Below are 18206 nucleotides of genomic sequence, written 5' to 3'. Positions count from 1 at the left end.
AATCCTCTTTTATTCCATCAAAATTCTTAGATACTTCCAAGTATTTTCTTTTTCTCACTTATAAATCATGATTAGCTGTCAAAAAATCCTGGCAAACCCAGTTAGAATTTGCTCATTGTGAATTGTCTTGCAGATACCTAGTTACTTTGGAAATTAATACTGGAGCCTGGAATATTTATTGTGATACTTTACTACTCTAGTGACGGTGGCATTTTCACCCAAAAGAAAAAAGCATAATATGTTCAGTCTTATTATTACTTTATCCTATACCAGTTTGGTTTTGCTTATACTTCCTCTCATACACACATAACTATCACCCAGTTTTAAAGGTACCGGTACTTAAAAAGATATGACCTCACTCATGACATTTGACCAAATGAATGTCTGGATGAGAACAACTAGTTCTCATGCAACCTAGAGACGTGTCTAATTTTCACAAACATTTTTCACTGGAATTATTGTAGGGAAAAAAATATGCATTAGGCTACATCATTCTGGTCTCCCCACATATGCTGGATTACTAACAAAAGGATGTTATTGTTACCTAAACTTGTTTTGGTAGCTGAGAAATATGCATGCCTGTGAATTCTTCTGGTACAAAGGAGTGAGAGAAAACAACTGTTTCTAATTTGATCTAAAATGAAAAGTAGCAGCTGAGAAAAGTTGTGGGTCAGGGATGCCAGGGCAGTATTTGCTGCATTACAACCGTAAAGGGGTGCAACTGAAGAAAATTTAGAGAGGAATCATCAGTGAAGGGTTAAGGACCTTGCTCCATTGCAGATTATCCTTGCTGAGTTGTTGTTGGCAAGAAAGAAAAAGATTTATGACGGTCAGCCTTGTGCTGATAGTATGAAGTTCTCCTAGAACTTTAAACTTAATTACATCTGAACAATTAAAGGTGATAAAGAGTCCTCGTTGCTCTTCAAAGAATACCAGGTAGAAGCATCTGGAAATTATCCATGCTTAGGTGCTTGGAGGAACTGGCACGAGAAAACCGGCACCAGAACTAGGCAAAATTCTATGTCCATGAAGCTATGTTTAGATAACCAAACTTGCTTCCACACACCAGATTTTGCAAAGAAGCCTAATATTAGTAGTTCTCACCAATCAGCATAGATAAATGTAACCAAATGATTGGGACAAATTATTTAAACATTTAATATTGAAATTAAATTAAATTAACATTAATATTGAATCCCCTGTGCTAAGACTGAAGATAGATAATAAGCACAAATTGAAATTTCATTTGGAATTACAGGTTTGTCTGCTCTAAAAAGAAGATACTGTAGGTATGTAAGGCAGACCCATTCAGCTCTGTACCCCAGTTGAGTGGAGATTACTGCTTAGTACTGTTAACCTTACTGGAAATAATGAGTACTGGGTTCACTGCCATAGAAAAGAAAGAGAAATCACAACCTCAGTTTCCTTTGGAAAGTGGGGGGAGTCAAGAAAGGATCCTTTTTTTTTAATTACAATGTTCCAAACAAAAACATATTCAGAGTCACAAGATGTATTACAAAACAGACTACACAGGCCAGCAGCTACTGAAGCCTACAATTACAGGGCTACTGGTCAATAGAAATTCATGACCCTTCTTGAGCTTGCTTTGCAATGACAAGATATGCTTTATGCTGATGGGACAAACAAAGCAGATATTATTTTGTATTGCCTATTATATGCTTAGTGCAAAGCCACTTGTGCTTTGGTAAGTTACTGTCACCGTGGTAGCACTCATACAGTCAAAAAAAGATCTTTCCTGTAAGTTGTACCCTGGCCAATACTCAACAAGTTTTCAGAAAGAGAATGGGAGAATTCATTTATGACCTAAATTAAGCAGTCAACACACATCGTCTTTTGGTGTACTTCTACCCATTTCTTTTTTACCCAATTAGCAGGCTGCAATTAACTGAATGCTATATAATTACATTCATATTTAATTATACGGTTGGGGTAAGCTACTTTGGGAGCCTGCTGTCTTGAAATAGAGGGTAAAATTGCATAGAAATATTGTCCTGTGACAGTAATGGCGAATGAATGAAGGCAGAATCAGAAGAGAGAAGAAAAAAAGAGAGAGAAACCTGGGAAGAAAAAAACAACTCTGCACTCCTTTTCCCTTTAACTCAGAGATATTAATCAACCTGGCATTGATGTATACAATTTTGAAAAATGACCAAAGGTAGCCTCAGTTACAGAATGACTGATTTATATCTTACAAGTCCTGGACTAAAGAACCTAAAGAACCTCTCACATACTTCTCTCAAGGCAAATTACTCACTTGATTACGGTCCAAGGTTGTTTAGAGGGTAAAAAAAGTTCAAGGGAAAAATTTCTGGAAAATAGCCAAGCATGACTTTGCATGTGATTCTGAGCAATACATTAGCCTAAATCTTAACTAACCAGACGGAATACAATTGAGTTGGAGTGTGTTTGTTTTTCGTCAATTAAAAAGAAAAGCACTTTCTGAAAAGCAATCACAACAACCAAGAACAGGTCCCCTTTTGCCAAAGTTACAAGGAAGTGCCTCCACTGATTTTGGCTCAGAGAGTAATTAAGAATGTGTATATCTTCTTTTCTCATGCAAATCACCTGGCTTGTATTACTGGAAGAGGCTGTGTGAATGGATTCATGCAGTGGTTAATGGTTGCTTGAAAGAGTAGGCAATTCCACTGGCTGTAAAAGGGGTAGTAGTCTACCTCCTTTTCAAGAAACCATTGCTGGATCCAAAGGAGGACAATTTTCATCCACTCTCCAACCTTCCCTTCTGAGAAGTTAGTTGACCTACAACTCCAAAGGAATCCTCAAGGAAGCAGATTATCTGGCACCTCTTTCATAGCCTTGGCTGTTTATTTATTTAGAACAGGGGTGTGTAAACTTGAGAACTTTAGGACTTGTGGACTTCAATTCCCAGAATTCCCCAGCCAGCATGGCTGGCTGGGGAATTCTGCAAGTTGAAGTCCACAAGTCTTAAAGTTCTCAAGTTTGGACACCCCTGATTTAGAAGATGTATAAGGCTGCCTAATTCAGACATTGTGACTGTAGATGGTGTACGCATTTTAAAAAAAAACAGCAATAAATACAGTTAGTCCTCAATTTACAACAATTCATTGAGTGACCATTCAAAGTTACAATGGCACTGAAAAAAAGTGACATAACTGATTTTCAGTTATGACCTTTGCAGCATCCCCATAGTCATGTGGTCAAAATTCAGATGCTTGGCAACTGGTTCATATTTATGACAGTTGCAGTGTCCCAAGGTCATGTGGTCACATTTTATGACCTTCTGACAAGCAAACCAGATTAAAGATTCACTTAACAACTTTTCAATATCAACTGTGACTCACTTAACAAATGTCTCACTTAGCAGAAATTTGGGGCTCCATTGTGGTCAAAAGTCTCCCTGTAATACAATAAATTCTAGATACAATATGGGGCCAAGCATTATGTAAACAATCATAAGAGGACTCCTATTTATATGGCCTGGGGGAAGATCTAGTCTTAACAGCTTTCCTAAAGGATAGTTGCACTTGTGGATGACCTCTGGAAGGCAGACTTGGGATTGAGCCAGTGGATCCATCCTGGTCCTCCTTGACCATTTTGGGAGATGGGAGCAGAGGGCACTATTGGTGGTGGTTCTTGCCCTTTGTCAACAGATGGTTGCAATCGGTGTTGAGGGGAGAAAAGATTTACTCCTAGGTCCTTGCATTACTGGGTGTCACAGAGTTCTTCCTTCTCCTCTTTAATATCTACATGAAACTGCCAGGGAAAGCCATTCACCTACACAGGTGCAGTATCATCAATTGCACATCTCTGCCCTTGGCCATCTAAGTGATCCTGTCAAGGTTCTGTCCAATGTTTGGAGGTGGCAGGGGTTTGGATGACCAAGAGGTTTTGGCTCAATCCTGCCAAGACTAAATGGTTTTGGGTTGTGGTTCCACGGGTCTAGAGAGAGATTAGCCTTGACTTTGAGCAGGGTTGAATTGCCTCATGCACATTCAATATGCAATTTGGAGTTCCTCCTAGAATCACAGCTCCTGTTTGAAGAGCTTGTGCTAACTGTGACCAGGGAAGCCTTTGTACAACTTTGTTTGATGTGTCAACTGGGCCTACTCTTGGATCTTGGAACTCTCCTCATAGTTACTCCTGCCTTCAGCACCTTCTGCCTAGATGGGGCTGCCCTTGAAGACCATCTGGAAGCTGTAACTGGGCCAGAATGCCAGCAGAATGGGTGGTTAATGACATTTCTTCTTATACCCCCATGATACCTCTACTTTAAGAACTGCATTGCTACTTTGAAAACTGCATTGGGTCCCAACAGACTCCCAAATACAATTCAAGTATCATTAATATCACTAATAAAGCCTTACATGGCAAAGGACTGGGATGTTGCCAGAACTATCTGGTCCCACAAATATTTGCTTGTTCCGTGCACTCTGATAGGAAGGGAACATTCCAGATTCCTTCTCTGAAACATCCTTTTATAGGATACAGGGAGAGGTGCCTTCTCAGTAGTGGCTCTTGCCCTTTGGAATGATCTTCCCCATGACTTCTAGCTGTATCCAACCCTGCAGGTTTTAGGAAGCAGTTATGATCTGGCTCTTCCCCTAGGCCCTTGGGAATGTGTAGGATTCCCATTTTTAGGAATCATAATATATTACACTGCAGTTGTCTTTTATTTTTTATTTGGTTTTAATGAAATACAGACATTACTAACAAACATTCGAGTTGTGAACTTTTGCCACTATGAACAAACCTGTCTGTACGTGGAAAGCAGGAAAGGTAGGAACAAGCCAGTTTCCACTGCACCCCCATACATAGGTGGCATCATAGAAACCAACCCACTCCTATCTTTTCCCAACTTCCAGGACCCACTAAGGTGAAGTTATAGCAATAACACTTAGACCTATATACCGCTTTACAGTGCTTTACAGCCCTCTCTAAGCAGTTTACAGAGTCAGTATATTGCCCCCAACAATGGCTCCTCATTTTACCAACCTCGGAAGGATGGAAGGCTGAGTCAACCTTGAGCCTGGTGACTCAACCCTAACTACTGCCCCACTGTGGCTCCTATGAATAAGTACAGGACAGTTTTCACCCCATATAAACTGTAGAACCCTGGGTGTTGGCAGGAGAAGGCGGAAAAGGAAGTTGGGAGAAGGCAAGAAAAGGCCAGCTTCCTGCTCCCTCCCCCATCCCTCCTTCTGGTCCCACCCAAAGCTTACTGGACTGCCTCCCATTTAAGGCAATAACTGTGCTGCACTTATTTTTTATGGTTGACCAAAACGGACCTATGAATAATCTCTCAGAATGTAAGCAGTGGGTTATCTGTATTTGTTTTGCACTGTTGGTTTAATATTCTTTTTTAGGGGGTGGGGTAGGCTGTTCAGCCTCATGTTTGAGTTGGATAGCAAATTAATCCTATAAATAAGTAAGTAAATAAATAAGATTGGCAAACCAAAATAATGGTCATCATCCTAGCTAGAAACAGGTAAGAGCTTATAAAGTCAAATGCTGTGAGAAAGCAAGACCAGTTTTAAACTATAATTTCTTCAATGCACAAACTAAATTTTGGAGTACAGCTGCCACTTGCCATTAGCCATACTAGTCAAGGCTAATAGAATGTGAGATACAAAATATCTGGAAACTGTAGCTGCCTACCTCAAGTATAAGCCTATGTTTGACAAGAGGTAGAATTGAGTCAACAGCTGCTGATATACATGTAAAACTTAAAGACAGAAAAGAAATGCCTCTTACAAATACCAGAAGATTTAATGACTCATAGAAATACACCATTAAACAAGTAAGAACAAGCTGTATGTCATGCAGTTAATCGTGAAATCTTACCATTGGTTGATTTAGCGAACGGCCAGTCCTCTTCCAGCCTGCTGGGTAAGTCATCTTTCTCTTCTGCAGTGCCATATGTAGCTCGGCGATTTCTTAGAGATATATTGTCTTCTCCCACCATGGTTACAAAAAACTAAGACATTGGAAGGGGAGGAAGGGATAATAATGTAAAATGTATCACTTTTCTGTGACTGAGCAGTTAGTTTTATTATTATATTCCAAGGCACTGAGGGATGAAGCTAGTGAAACGCAAAATTAGGAGTCTGGCAACCCTAAGATTACTTAAGACAGGCCAGGTGCCACCAACGGATCAGAGTAAGAAAAGAACAGCAAGTGATTTCTTACAACAAATGGATGTGAGAAAAATTCAAATCTGGGGCGTACACACAAAAAGAGCTAGATTCTTAGACCTAGATTCCTAGAAGTTGTCACAGTTACTTGTTTATCAAACTTCACCTCTGCAACTTCTGCTAAAACTGAGTGCAGATGGGTGCAGATGGATAAAAGCTCCTGATATTTCTAAACAAAGAAAATTCAGGGAAGTTCAAATGTTTCCATTTGTCATGGATTCTAGAAACATTGTCTGAGATGGTAGAAAGAAGAGTGGTCAAAGAAAGAGCTTTGGCTTGGCCTTGATTCGAAATACCAATATGCTGTCCTTGAAAAATACTATTTTTGCATTAATTATTTGGAATAAAAGCTACAGGATGTTTTATTTCTGCCAATATTCTTGTTCTATGAGTTCCTAAAAAATAATATTACGATATTTTTTGAAGTACAAGACGCACCGGAGTATAAGACTCACCAAGGTTTTGAAGAGGCATTTTTTTTTAAAAGTAGGTAGGTAGATAGAGGGATAGACAGGGAGAGAAAGAGAGAGAAATACAGTAGGTAGGTAGGGAGAGAGAGAGTAGTTAGATAGGTAGGTAGGTAAAGGGATAGAGAGAGAGAAAAAAATAGAGAGAGATAGAGAGAGTGTGTGTGTAGGTAGGTAGGTAAAGGGATAGAGAGAGAGAAATAGAGAGAGAGAGAAATACAGTAGATAGATAGGGAGAGAGAGAGTAGTTAGGTAGGTAGGTAGGTAGGTAGGTAGGTAGGTAGATAAAGGGGAGAGAGAGAGAGAAAGAAAGAAATACAGTATATAGGTAGGGAGAGAGAGTAGTTAGTTAGTTAGGTAGGTAGGTAGATAAAGGGGGGAGAGAGAGAGAACTACAGAAGATAGGTAGGGAGAGAGAGTAGTTAGGTAGGTAGGTAGATAAAGGGAGAGAGAGAAAGAAATACAGTAGATAGGTAGGGAGAGAGAGAGTAGTTAGGTAGGTAGGTAGGTAGGTAGGTAGGTAGGCAGGTAGATAAAGGGATAGAGACAGAGAGAAATAGAGAGAGATAGAGAAATACAGTAGGTAGGTAGGGAGAGAGTGTGTGTGTGTGTAGGTAGGTAGGAAGGTAGAGGGATAGAGAGAGAGAAATAGAGATAGAGAGAAATACAGTAGATAGGTAGGTGATTCTGCTGGCACAGCACTTGAACAATGTAATTCTCATCAATCAGTTAAAGAGCTTTCCAAAAAGGAAAACAAAAGTTTTTGCACTCTGCAAACCTCCCCAAAATGGCCCATTTTTCATGAAAACGGGCCTGTTTGTTTTTTTCCACAAAAAAAAGGCATGAATAGCCTTGGGGAGACTTGCAGAGTGCTCCTGGGAGAGTGAGGGGGGCAAAAACGAGCAAAAAATGGCCTGTGTTTTATTTTAAAAAAAGGCATGAATAGCCTTGGGGGGACTTGCAGAGTGCTGCTGGGGGCTGGGGGGAAAACACCCTGTTTTTCTTTTTAAAAAGGCATGAATAGCCTTGGGGGGACTTGCAGAGTGCTGCTGGGAGCTGGGGGGGAAAACACTCTGTTTTTTGCTCATTTCTTCCCTCCCCAGCCCCCAGGAGCTCTCTGAAAGCCTCGGCCATTTTGGTGAAGGGGCGGGGCTTCGGGAAGCAAACAAATGCTGTATTCAATGTATAAGGCTCACCCAGATTTTCAGCCTCTTTTTTGAGGAAAAAAGATGCGTCTTATACTCTGAAAAATACGGTAAGTAAAAATACAGTAGGGTTTATCACTTTCTGTTCTTATGCTTAAGGAATTGAAGATTTTATCAGTCTCTGTCCTTGTTTTACAGATATATAAAATATTAACTACATACAAATACCTGCTTTTCTCTCATCTATCACTGCAGGAAGAAGTCACCAGATCCAGTTTTGAGGGAAGCCACATTTAATTCACAACAGATAGTACAACAAAAATGCAACTCTACCTAAGAGTTTTATCTTGGATACCTGTTATGCAGTGGTGGGCTGCAAATTTTTTAACAATTGGTTCTCTGCCCTAATGACTGGGTGGATGGGTGGGCGTGGCCATGGGTGTGTGACAGCACTCATCTCCTGCAGCATTCTGCCAGCCAAAATGGGGCATGGGGGTTAATTACAAAATTAATTACAAAATGTGGGCTTTGCTTTGTGACATTCAGAACCAATGAGCAAGGGGTGTGAACTGCACAAAATTACACTTTTGTTTGGTTATGAAGAAATGTCCCCAAAGTCAGATGTACACTAAATGTAGACTGACTTTTAGTTACACACCTCCCCAGCAAACAGCAAATTCTGGAGCTCCAGGTAAAAGGATTCATTTTAGGATGAGTAACCACAGTTTGTAAGGGATGCGGTGGCTCAGTGGCTAAGACGCTGAGCTTGTCAATCAGAAGATCGGCAGTTGAAATCCCTAGCACCGTGTAACGGAGTGAGCTCCCGTTACTTGTCCCAGCTTCTGCCAACCTAGCTGTTCGAAAGCATGTAAAAATGCAAGTAGAAAAATAAGAACCACTTTTGGTGGGAAGGTAACAGCGTTCCATGTGCCTTTGGCATTGAATCATGCCAGCCACATGACCATGGAGACTATTTTTCAAACAATGGTAGGATTCTCACTGGAATAAAATGAAGGCATTATACCTGATAGAATTTATGAAATGCATCATTTCTGAAATCACAGTATGCTCTACTATGAGTCTAATGTATTAAAGGCCATTTAATAAATTGAATATATACAGTATTTTTTCAATATTTTCAGAGTATCTATGCTTCACTGGGTAAGTCATGTTATCACTATTTTTACCACTGAAAATAAGAGTTGATATTAGATGAGATATATTAAGTTTATTCAGTCTTATGTTCTGTTCCATTCAGTCTTAGCTATAATACTTATACAAGATGCATTCAGTTTAAAATAATATGTTTTAATCAGTAAATTAATCTAAGTATATCATCTATACTATACTAAATATAGTTCAAATGTTTCTTAACTCACATGTTGCACTTTAAATATGCAATGCTGAATTTCAACCTTTATTCAAAGCAAATAATTTTAAAACATGAAAATATACCAAAATTTATTTTCAAATCTATTCTTGTTATTTTATTTTTTAAAGTATTTATACAAGCGGAAACATCTTCTTTTTGCATACAAATGCTAATCTGCTGTGACCCAACCAATCTTTAGCTATAGCACCCCCTCCAGACTTAGTAACCTCAAATTTCTGCAATCCTTTAGCCTGATTAAGGGAAGTGAAAGCTGTACTCTCCAATACATTTGAAAGGCATTAGGCTGAGACCACTGGATGAAGATGATGATGAAAGATAAAATATTGTGCAACTAAAACGAGGAGAAGAAAGCTATTGCTTTCAGCACAAAAGAACTAACTCAGGAAGTCTTTATGTTTGACAAACAACAGAGAAGAAAGTGTGGCAAAGTGCACTAGAAGGCACAGAATCATATGATCAGTTTGCAAAAGGAAATGAGAATGTTGAATTTAAGTTTAGACTACCAAAGGTCATTAGTCAGTTTTCAAACTCCTAAAATTGAAGTGTTAAAAATCAGCAGTGTTCAGCAGGGCCATTTCTTAAAAAGCAGTAAAAAAAAAGGAGGGACAGTAGTAAGAATTCATAACTAAATTGGAACATTAAGAAAATGTTCTCTTCAGCAAAAGCAAATTTTATCACTTCTCCACTAGAAATGGATTCACGAAATGAGAAAGCATTTTGACTAGGTCCAATTTTTTTCAGGGGTGCCAGTTCACCCAAATTCCTCCAGTCATCTCATTTACAAACTGTCTGTCTCAACTAGGATTTCTTATACTCCCGAACCACACTTCTCTTTGTCCCACTCTTTTCAGTCCATGGCAACTGAACTTTTTTTGAGGCGCAACAGTAAAACATACCTTTTAGTTACCCTTGTCTCTATTGGTTTTCAGGAGAGTAACCCCCTACAAAGTATAAAATGGTATTTTAAAAAGCAGATTTAATATGGTATAAACTTTCTTCACTCAAATCCACTTCAACAGTCCCGATGTTGGATGAAAAAGAAAACTAAGTAGTGTGAAATGCAGAATATATAGTGGGCAACTGAGCCAGAGCTTCACTTTGTCACAAACTATGTTTTATACCAACATTTGATACCCCTATTCATTTCTCTCCCCCACCTACAAAGCAGAGAAAACAGTTTGGAAATTTGCAGAAACAGATTCTATTTCAACAACATTTATGCCCTAAAAACATATGAGTCTTTTAAATATCATAAGCACAAGGAAGTGTAAATAATGCTCCTGACTTCTATTTTCTCCCCAACAATCCTATGAGGTAGGATAACCCAAGAATGACTAGCCCAAGTCATTCAGTTAGCTTTTAATTACAGAAGTGGTTTACCAATTTTCTTCATCTTCCTAATCTGGCTAGAAAAAAAAATGAAATTGCCAAGTGATTTCTCACCCATGCATTACACCTTCACTACAGTACATACACACACTACCATGCACTATGCCTACACTACGTCTTGTTGATAGGCATAATTTCAGCATTCTTCAATTTAATGCCATGAAGATATGATGGGCCAGTCCCATCATCCCCAGCTGGCAGAGAGAGGTGGGCTGTCTAAAAATGAAGTTCAGACTGGCTATCCAGCAGAGCCAGAGAGCGCTCCCCACCCTACCCCCACCCCACTTCCTAGGAAGGCGGCTGAATGTACACTATGTAGGGTACAATTCTGAAATCAAGGCAGAAGCCACAGGGTACTTTTCTTTCATCTGGTTCTCTTTTCATCCACGACCCCATGAAGTCCCGCTCCTTCTCTTCTGGGTCTTTGATGGAGGGAGTCAAAATTGCACAACTCTCCTCCAACCATGTGCACACATCGGAAATGGGGAAGAGAACATCAGAGAACCAACACAACCTGAAAACTCGCGACTCCCGAGGCTATCATCCTGCCCTACGCCGTTCCTTGAGAGTACATCCCGTTGAAATTAACAGAGGAATCCCCCGCGGAGCCGAAATGGATCGGGTAAAAAGACGCAAGCTCCCCGGGGTTGGATGTTACAGGTCTCAACCCTTAAGCACAAGGGGAGGAAGCGGCCCAGCTCCCCTCGCTTCCTGTCCCCTTCGCCCCTGCTCCACAATGCCTTGGTGAGATAAGGAGAGGGGCCTCTCAGCCTCTCACGCCTCCCCCGTTCCTTACCTTGGGAACCACTAGCTATCTCTCTCCACTTCGCTTCGTCTCCAGCTTTGCGTCTTTCACCACGATGGAGAAAAACAGCCGGGCGCTCTCCGTTTTTCTTCTCCGTTGCCTTCGTCACTGGGAGGGCGGGGAAACCCACTCAAGAAAAGGACGAGTGTCGCCGCTGCCCATTGGCTGTGAGCCGCAGAAGCGGCCGGGCTGCACCAGCTCCCGAATCCGGGTCCGGGTGTTGCTAAGCTCGAGGAGGCGCCAAACTACTACTAGCCAAGGGAACGGGTGGACGTCTTAGCTGCTGTCGGGCCCCCCTCTTTTGGGGGATAGACTGGCGGAAAAGGAAGCTCTTCAGCGCACAGGCCCAGAGGCAATCGCCCCCCTGAACCCTGAGCTCCAATCCAAATGTATCCTTAGTGAAACGAATGAATTAGTATTAGGATATATATATTCTGGTGACTCACAATTTGTAGTTTTCCGTTCATTGACGTGGGTAAGCCACTTGGGCATTATATCATCCTTCCTTTTCTCTTTCTCACCACGGAGTTTTGCTTCCAGGACTTGCATACATATTCAGAGTTGTCAAATAAGATGCTCTTGAGTCAGCTTGAGGTCTGACGTCAAAGGTGCATCCAGCCTTTCCTAGATAGTTTACGGTTGTGGAATTCCCCAAAGGCTTCCCATCACCGAAATTCAACCCCGCCTCTCTAACAAGACCAGGAAAGGTGAGGTGGCTGTTCAGATACTTATGGTTGTCTGAATTGCACCAAACATTGAAACGCAAGTTAAGGCTGATCAAATTCATTCAGCCTCTAAGGGTAAAACATGATTAGTTTCTTCGATATGACTATGTGAACCCAGCCTATGGGGTTGACTTAACGCTGGCCAGGTTTATTGGGTCCACAACTCCACATGTCATTCAGCGTCAGCCTAATTTGTACAAAGTGTTGGGCTAAAACATGGATAGCTCAAGGTGACAATTCTTATCAGCCAGAACAGGTGGTTCGATTACAACTCTTATCATCTGAACTGGATGGGGAAATGTAGTTTAATGTAACTGGAGGACACCAGAATGGTGAAGAGGCTTTCAAATGTTTTTATATGGAAGTAGCTTGTGACAAAGTCGCAAATGCTAAACATTATTTTAAATGCACAATTAGAGTGCATTAGTTTATATATCATCTAATCAATTTTTTTAATGGCTATTACATTTTAGGTTAAGTAATCTGGCTCAAATAAATGCAATCTTATCAGCAACATCAGTCTCTGGAATATTCTGTGTTGTAATGTCCTTGAGTAATCTTTCATGTCAGTGTTTTTCACCTAAGGAATCCAAAAATGTATACCTTAACAGGAAAAACGGGCTGTTTTCATCAAGCTTTATACAAATGTGTGCTTCAAGTCAAATAATTGAAACTGTAGTTAATTACATTTTTAACAAAATAGAGAAAGAAGAAAAGTAATGGATTCTGAAATTTCTTTTAATACTAGAAACGAGGAAATGGTGAGTTCTACTCCTGCTTTAGGCATAAAAACCAGCTGGATGTCCTTGAACCAATCACTCTCTTGATCCAATCCACCTCAGAGAGTTTGCTTGTGGGGAAAACAAGAAAAAATGATTATTAGGTATGTTTGTTGCCTTGAGTTATTTATAAAAAATAAATATGGCATAAAAATCTAATACATAAATAAATACTTTAATTTTAGGTCTGTGGGTCACATGACCTTGAAGGAAGGTAGAGGAGCTTGAAATGGAGCATTCTAATTTTTCCAGCATTTGCTGAGCTACCTCTCCTTTATACTAAGAATGCATTAGGCAATTTCTTCTCTCTGCAATCTCCAGCCAGATCTACTCCATTTTAAAGGGGTGTGTGTGTGTGAGCTAGAAAACAAATACAGAAATATATCAGAGGGGGAAAAGGGGGGGGGGGAAACAACTGCAGAAAACAAAGAAAAAAATAAAAATATTGTCAAAGAATTGACATCTCCCCTTCTTCATAGCAGTTACAAACTTGTTATCCTAAACCTGCTGCAATTACATCAGAACCATCTCATTTTCAAGAAGTTGTCACAGAGCCTTTAGTTCAGCTTGAGGAACTTGTAGTCATTGGCAAATCTACTTCAATCAGGCATGGATATGCAAGGGATGTCAGATATGCTCATTTATTTGATACTAGTAAGGCTATACAATATATTTTTTCCACTGACTCAGATAAGGAAATGAGTGATTTGTGCCCTAAATGGTTTTTAACCTAAATGTATAGTTGGAAAGAATGTTCAGGGAAGGTAGGTCTATTGACAGCTATGTTAGTAAACAAAGTATCTGCTGAGCAATAATGCTTTAAGACATAAGAACCTATAGTTGCTACTTTTCTAACGGTTTGTGAACAGGCTATGTAGATTTGAACCTGTTAGGCAAGAAAAGATTTATTTCCTTGTGAAACAGTGCCACCTGATGTCATTTTTTAGAAATTTGAAAATTAATGGAGCCTTTTTATTTAAAAATGAAACATGTTATTTGGATCTTTTTCTAGATAAGAATGCATGAGATTTCAAATATTGTTATTGCCAGTAGCAGATATTATGTCTATCAATGAACAATAGAGAAAAGTTAATTAAGGTGCTGGCTTAGAAACCAGGAAATTGTGCATTCTAGTCCTGCTCTAGGCATGAAAGCCAGTTTAATGAGTTTGAGTCATTTCTAGTCACTCTCTCTTGCCCAATCACCTCACTGGGCGATTGTTGGAAAAAGAAGAGGAGGAAGGACTATTCTATATATTTGCCACCTTGAATTACTTATAAGGATGGGATAAAAGTCTAATACTTTTATCTACTTTTAACTACTACCAACCTCCGCTCCTTCCGACAGAAATTTAAGACCCACCTGTTCCAATTAGCTGGCTTAGCTGATTTATAGTCCCACTTTCAACTTCCTGGCAAACATCTTATTTTGGGGTAGTTTTTAAGGGTATTTTTAATTTTTTATTCGAATCTTAATCTATTATTGTACAGTGCATATCCTACCTCCTCCGTCTATTTATCTATGTATATCTATATTTTTGTATTCACATTGTTTTTAATATGACTGTACACCGCCCTGAGTCCTGTTTAGGAAAGGGTGCGGTCTATAAATTAAAGTATTATTATTATTAATAATACATAAAATAATAATAATAATAATAATAATAATAATAATAATAATAATAACAACAACAACAATTCAGTAGCACAAATGATCCACTGGAATTTGTGCAAAAATTATAATATTAAAACAACAACAAACTGGTGGGAACATAAGCCTGAAAAAGTCACCGAAAATCAGATGGTCAAGATCCTGTGGGATTTTCGTATACAAACAGACAAAATACTAGCGCATAACACACCAGACATCACACTGGTTGAGAAAAAGAAGGTTACAATCATAGACATCGCAATACCAGGTGATAGCAGGGTTGAGGAGAAGGAACATGAAAAAGTCGCGAAATACCAGGACTTAAAAATTGAAATCCAACAATTATGGCACAAACCAGCAGTGGTAATTCCAGTGGTAATCGGCACACTGGGTGCTATTCCAAAAGCACTGGAATTACATTTAAAACAGTTAAAACTTGACAAAATCACCATCAGTCAAATGCAAAAAGCTGCACTGCTTGGATCCGCACGTATATTAAGAAAATACGTTACGACGTCCTAGGCCCCTGGGTGGGGCCCGACTAGTAATCAATGCCAAATCCGGCGAAACAACTGGCCGCTGTGATACAATCGAATAATAATAATAATAATAATAATAATAATAATAATAATAATAATAATAATAATAATAATAATAATAATACAATTGTACAAAATGGTCAAATTGATGAATGGTTGACAACTGGAAAAAACATACTTGATTCAGAAAGATGCAACTAAAGGAACAATACCTGAAAACTACAGACCAATAACATGCTTGCCAACAACCTTCAAATTACTCACAGGCATTATTGCAGATAATATTATGGATTATTTGGAAACAAACAACATCTTGCCAGTAGAGCAAAAAGGCAATAAAAGAAGGAGCAGGGGCACAAAAGATCAGCTCCTGATTGATAAAATGATATTAGAAAATTGTAAGAAAAGAAAAATGAACTTGAATATGGTCTGGATTGATTATAAAAAGGCATTCGACTCATTGCCACATAGTTGGATCATAAAATGCTTAGAAACAACTGGCATTAGCAAAAATATTACATCCTTCACTGAAAAGGCGATGAAACAATGGAGAACTGAGTTGGCAGTAGGGAATGAGAACTACGGAATGGTTAATATCAAGCGAGGAATTTTCCAGGGTGATTCACTTTCACCTCTTCTCTTTATCATCACGATGATCCCGCTATCAGTAATCTTAAAAAAAATGAAATTAGGCTACCGAACAGCCAAAGAAGCTGAGAAAATTTTGCATTTATTATATATGGATGATTTGAAACTCTATGGTAAGTCAGAAATAGAAATCCAATCACTGACAAACACAGTCCGAGTATTCAGCACCGATATTTCAATGCAGTTTGGCATGGAAAATGCACCACTGTATCCATAAAAAGGGCAAAATCACTGCATGTGAGGGAATTGAAATGCCCAATGGCCAACTAATTAAATGCACCGAAAATTAAGCCTACAAATACTTAGGCATTTTGCAGTTGGATAACATCAAACATGGAGAAGTAAAAACTATTGTCAGGAGAGAGTACACCAACAGAGTTAGGAAAATTTTGAAATCTAAATTAAATGGTGGAAATACAATCAAGGCCATAAATACCTGGGCAATACCAGTTATAAGATACACAGCTGGTATAGTTAACTGGACACAAGCTGATTTGGACATTTTGGACTGAAAAACCAGGAAACTAATGACAATGCACTACAGTTTACATCCACGCGGTGACACTGATAGACTATACCTGCCCCGAAAATCAGGTGGGAGAGGATTATTACAAGTGAAGCAAATAGTTGAAGAAGAAAAACATGCACTGGCTGATTATTTAAAAGAAAGTCAAGAACATCTATTAATCGAAGTAAAGAACAAAAATCTACTGAAGGCCCAACAGACGAAACAAGAATACAGAAAAGATGTGATAAAATCAAGAATGGAGAGTTGGCAGAACAAAGCACTGCATGGTCAATTTCTGGAAAAAATAAAAGATAAAGTGGACAGTGAAAAAAACTTGGTTATGGTTAACAACAGGTACATTAAAGAAAGAAACAGAGTCACTAATCCAGGCTGCGCAAGAACAAGCTATCCGAACAAATGCCATTAAGGCCAAAATTGAAAACTGATGATACCAAATGCAGACTCTGCAAAGAAGTTGATGAAACTGTTGACTACATACTCAGCTGCTGTAAAAAAAATCGCGCAGACTGATTATAAATTGCGGCACAATTCAGTAGCACAAATGATCCACTGGAATTTGTGCAAAAAATTATAATATTAAAACAACAACAAACTGGTGGGAACATAAGCCTGAAAAAGTCACCGAAAATCAGATGGTCAAGATCCTATGGGATTTTCGTATACAAAAAGACAAAATACTGGCGCATAACACACCAGACATCACACTGGTTGAGAAAAATAAGGGTACAGTTATAGACATCGCAATACCAGGTGATAGCAAGGTCGACGAGAAGGAACATGAAAAAATCGCGAAATACCAGGACCTAAAAATTGAAATTCAACGATTATGGCACAAACCAGCAGAGGTAATTCCAGTGGTAATCGGCACACTGGGTGCTATTCCAAAAGCACTGGAATTACATTTAAAACAGTTAAAACTTGACAAAATCACCATCAGTCAAATGCAAAAAGCTGCACTGCTTGGATCTGCACGTATATTACGAAAATACGTTACGATGTCCTAGGCCCCTGGGTGGGGTGTGACTAGTAATCAATGCCAAATCCGGCGAAACAACTGGCCGCTGTGATACAATTGAATAATAATAATAACAGCAACAATAATAATAACAGTGACATGCAGTCAGGTGAGGCAAGTGAGGCACAGCCTCACCACTCTCATCATGAAAAAAAAAGTAAAAGGAAAAAGCTGAGCTAGTTGCTGCCTCACCGTGGATGACTCTGCTTAACCTCACTGGTGCTCTCCCTCCCCAAGTGTAGTGACTTCCTCCCCAGGCCCCCATTCATTTCTCTCTCACACACACACAGCTGGATAAAACTATATAAAAATCTAGCCCAGCTTCACTGATTACAAGTTTGAAAAGGCAACGTGGCTCCACCTGCAATCAAACTACACTTGGGGAGGGAGAGCACAAGCGAGCACTGAGGAGACCACAGGAGGAGGCAGGAAGCCAGGCAAAGAGCCATGCTGTAGTACACACACTTCCCCCCAGCCTCTTTCTTTTGGAAGGCTCGGCTCGGCTCCCCTCCGGCTTCTCTGCCTCTCCTCTCACCCCAGCCTGCCAGCAGGAGGTGGTGGGTGGGCTTTATTGTGTTCCAGGCATTTCCCACCCAGACAGCAGGCTGCATTTGCAATGGTGGAGGTGTTTGGGAAAGGCAGCAGGGGAATGGGGGGGGATGGCAGAGGAGCTGCTTTCAAGCCACTGGAAAAGATATCCAATCCAACTTTTTTGTGTGTGGGGGTTTGTTTGAGAGTGAGTGAGAGAGGGAAGGGGTAGGATAGTCCAATCCAACTTGTGTGTGTGTGTGTGTGTGTTTGAGAGAGGGGGAGGAAGGGAGAGAGGGAAGAAGGAGGGGAAGGAGAAGAAAAAGAAAAAGAAAGAAAGAGCAAAGGAGAAAAACAAATGCTGTCGCTTTAAATTGGAACTGAGCATGCCTGGCTGTGGAAT

At 39.7% G+C, this 18206-nt stretch overlaps 1 protein-coding gene and 1 long non-coding RNA gene across 7 annotated transcripts in view; one reads left to right on the top strand and one right to left on the bottom strand.

Moving 5' to 3' along the window:
- SOAT1 (sterol O-acyltransferase 1) overlaps positions 1–18206 on the bottom strand; it is a 51133-nt gene that overhangs the window by 27404 nt on the left and 5523 nt on the right. Inside the window, exons 1-3 of one of the 6 annotated variants that reach the window (XM_081947690.1) lie at positions 11382–11776; positions 10093–10137; positions 5842–5982 (exon numbers count right to left, since the gene is read on the bottom strand). In XM_081947690.1, coding sequence (XP_081803816.1) covers positions 5842–5962 — 121 coding nt within the window. In that variant the 5' untranslated portion in view covers positions 5963–5982; positions 10093–10137; positions 11382–11776. Of the gene's footprint in view, positions 1–5841; positions 5983–10092; positions 10138–11099; positions 11121–11381; positions 11780–11836; positions 12163–18206 lie in introns of those variants that run through there. The other 5 variants (XM_081947693.1, XM_081947694.1, XM_081947689.1 and 2 more) reach the window with 5 other exon arrangements.
- On the top strand, positions 12474–13296 carry LOC309389399. The gene is made up of 2 exons (XR_014174942.1): positions 12474–12998; positions 13080–13296. It is a non-coding gene; the product is annotated as an uncharacterized lncRNA (long non-coding RNA).

This window comes from Natrix helvetica (genome assembly GCF_964273705.1).
Source record: "Natrix helvetica genome assembly, chromosome: 3".
NCBI lineage: Eukaryota > Metazoa > Chordata > Lepidosauria > Squamata > Natricidae > Natrix > Natrix helvetica.
This window is presented reverse-complemented; position numbering and strand designations above follow the sequence as displayed.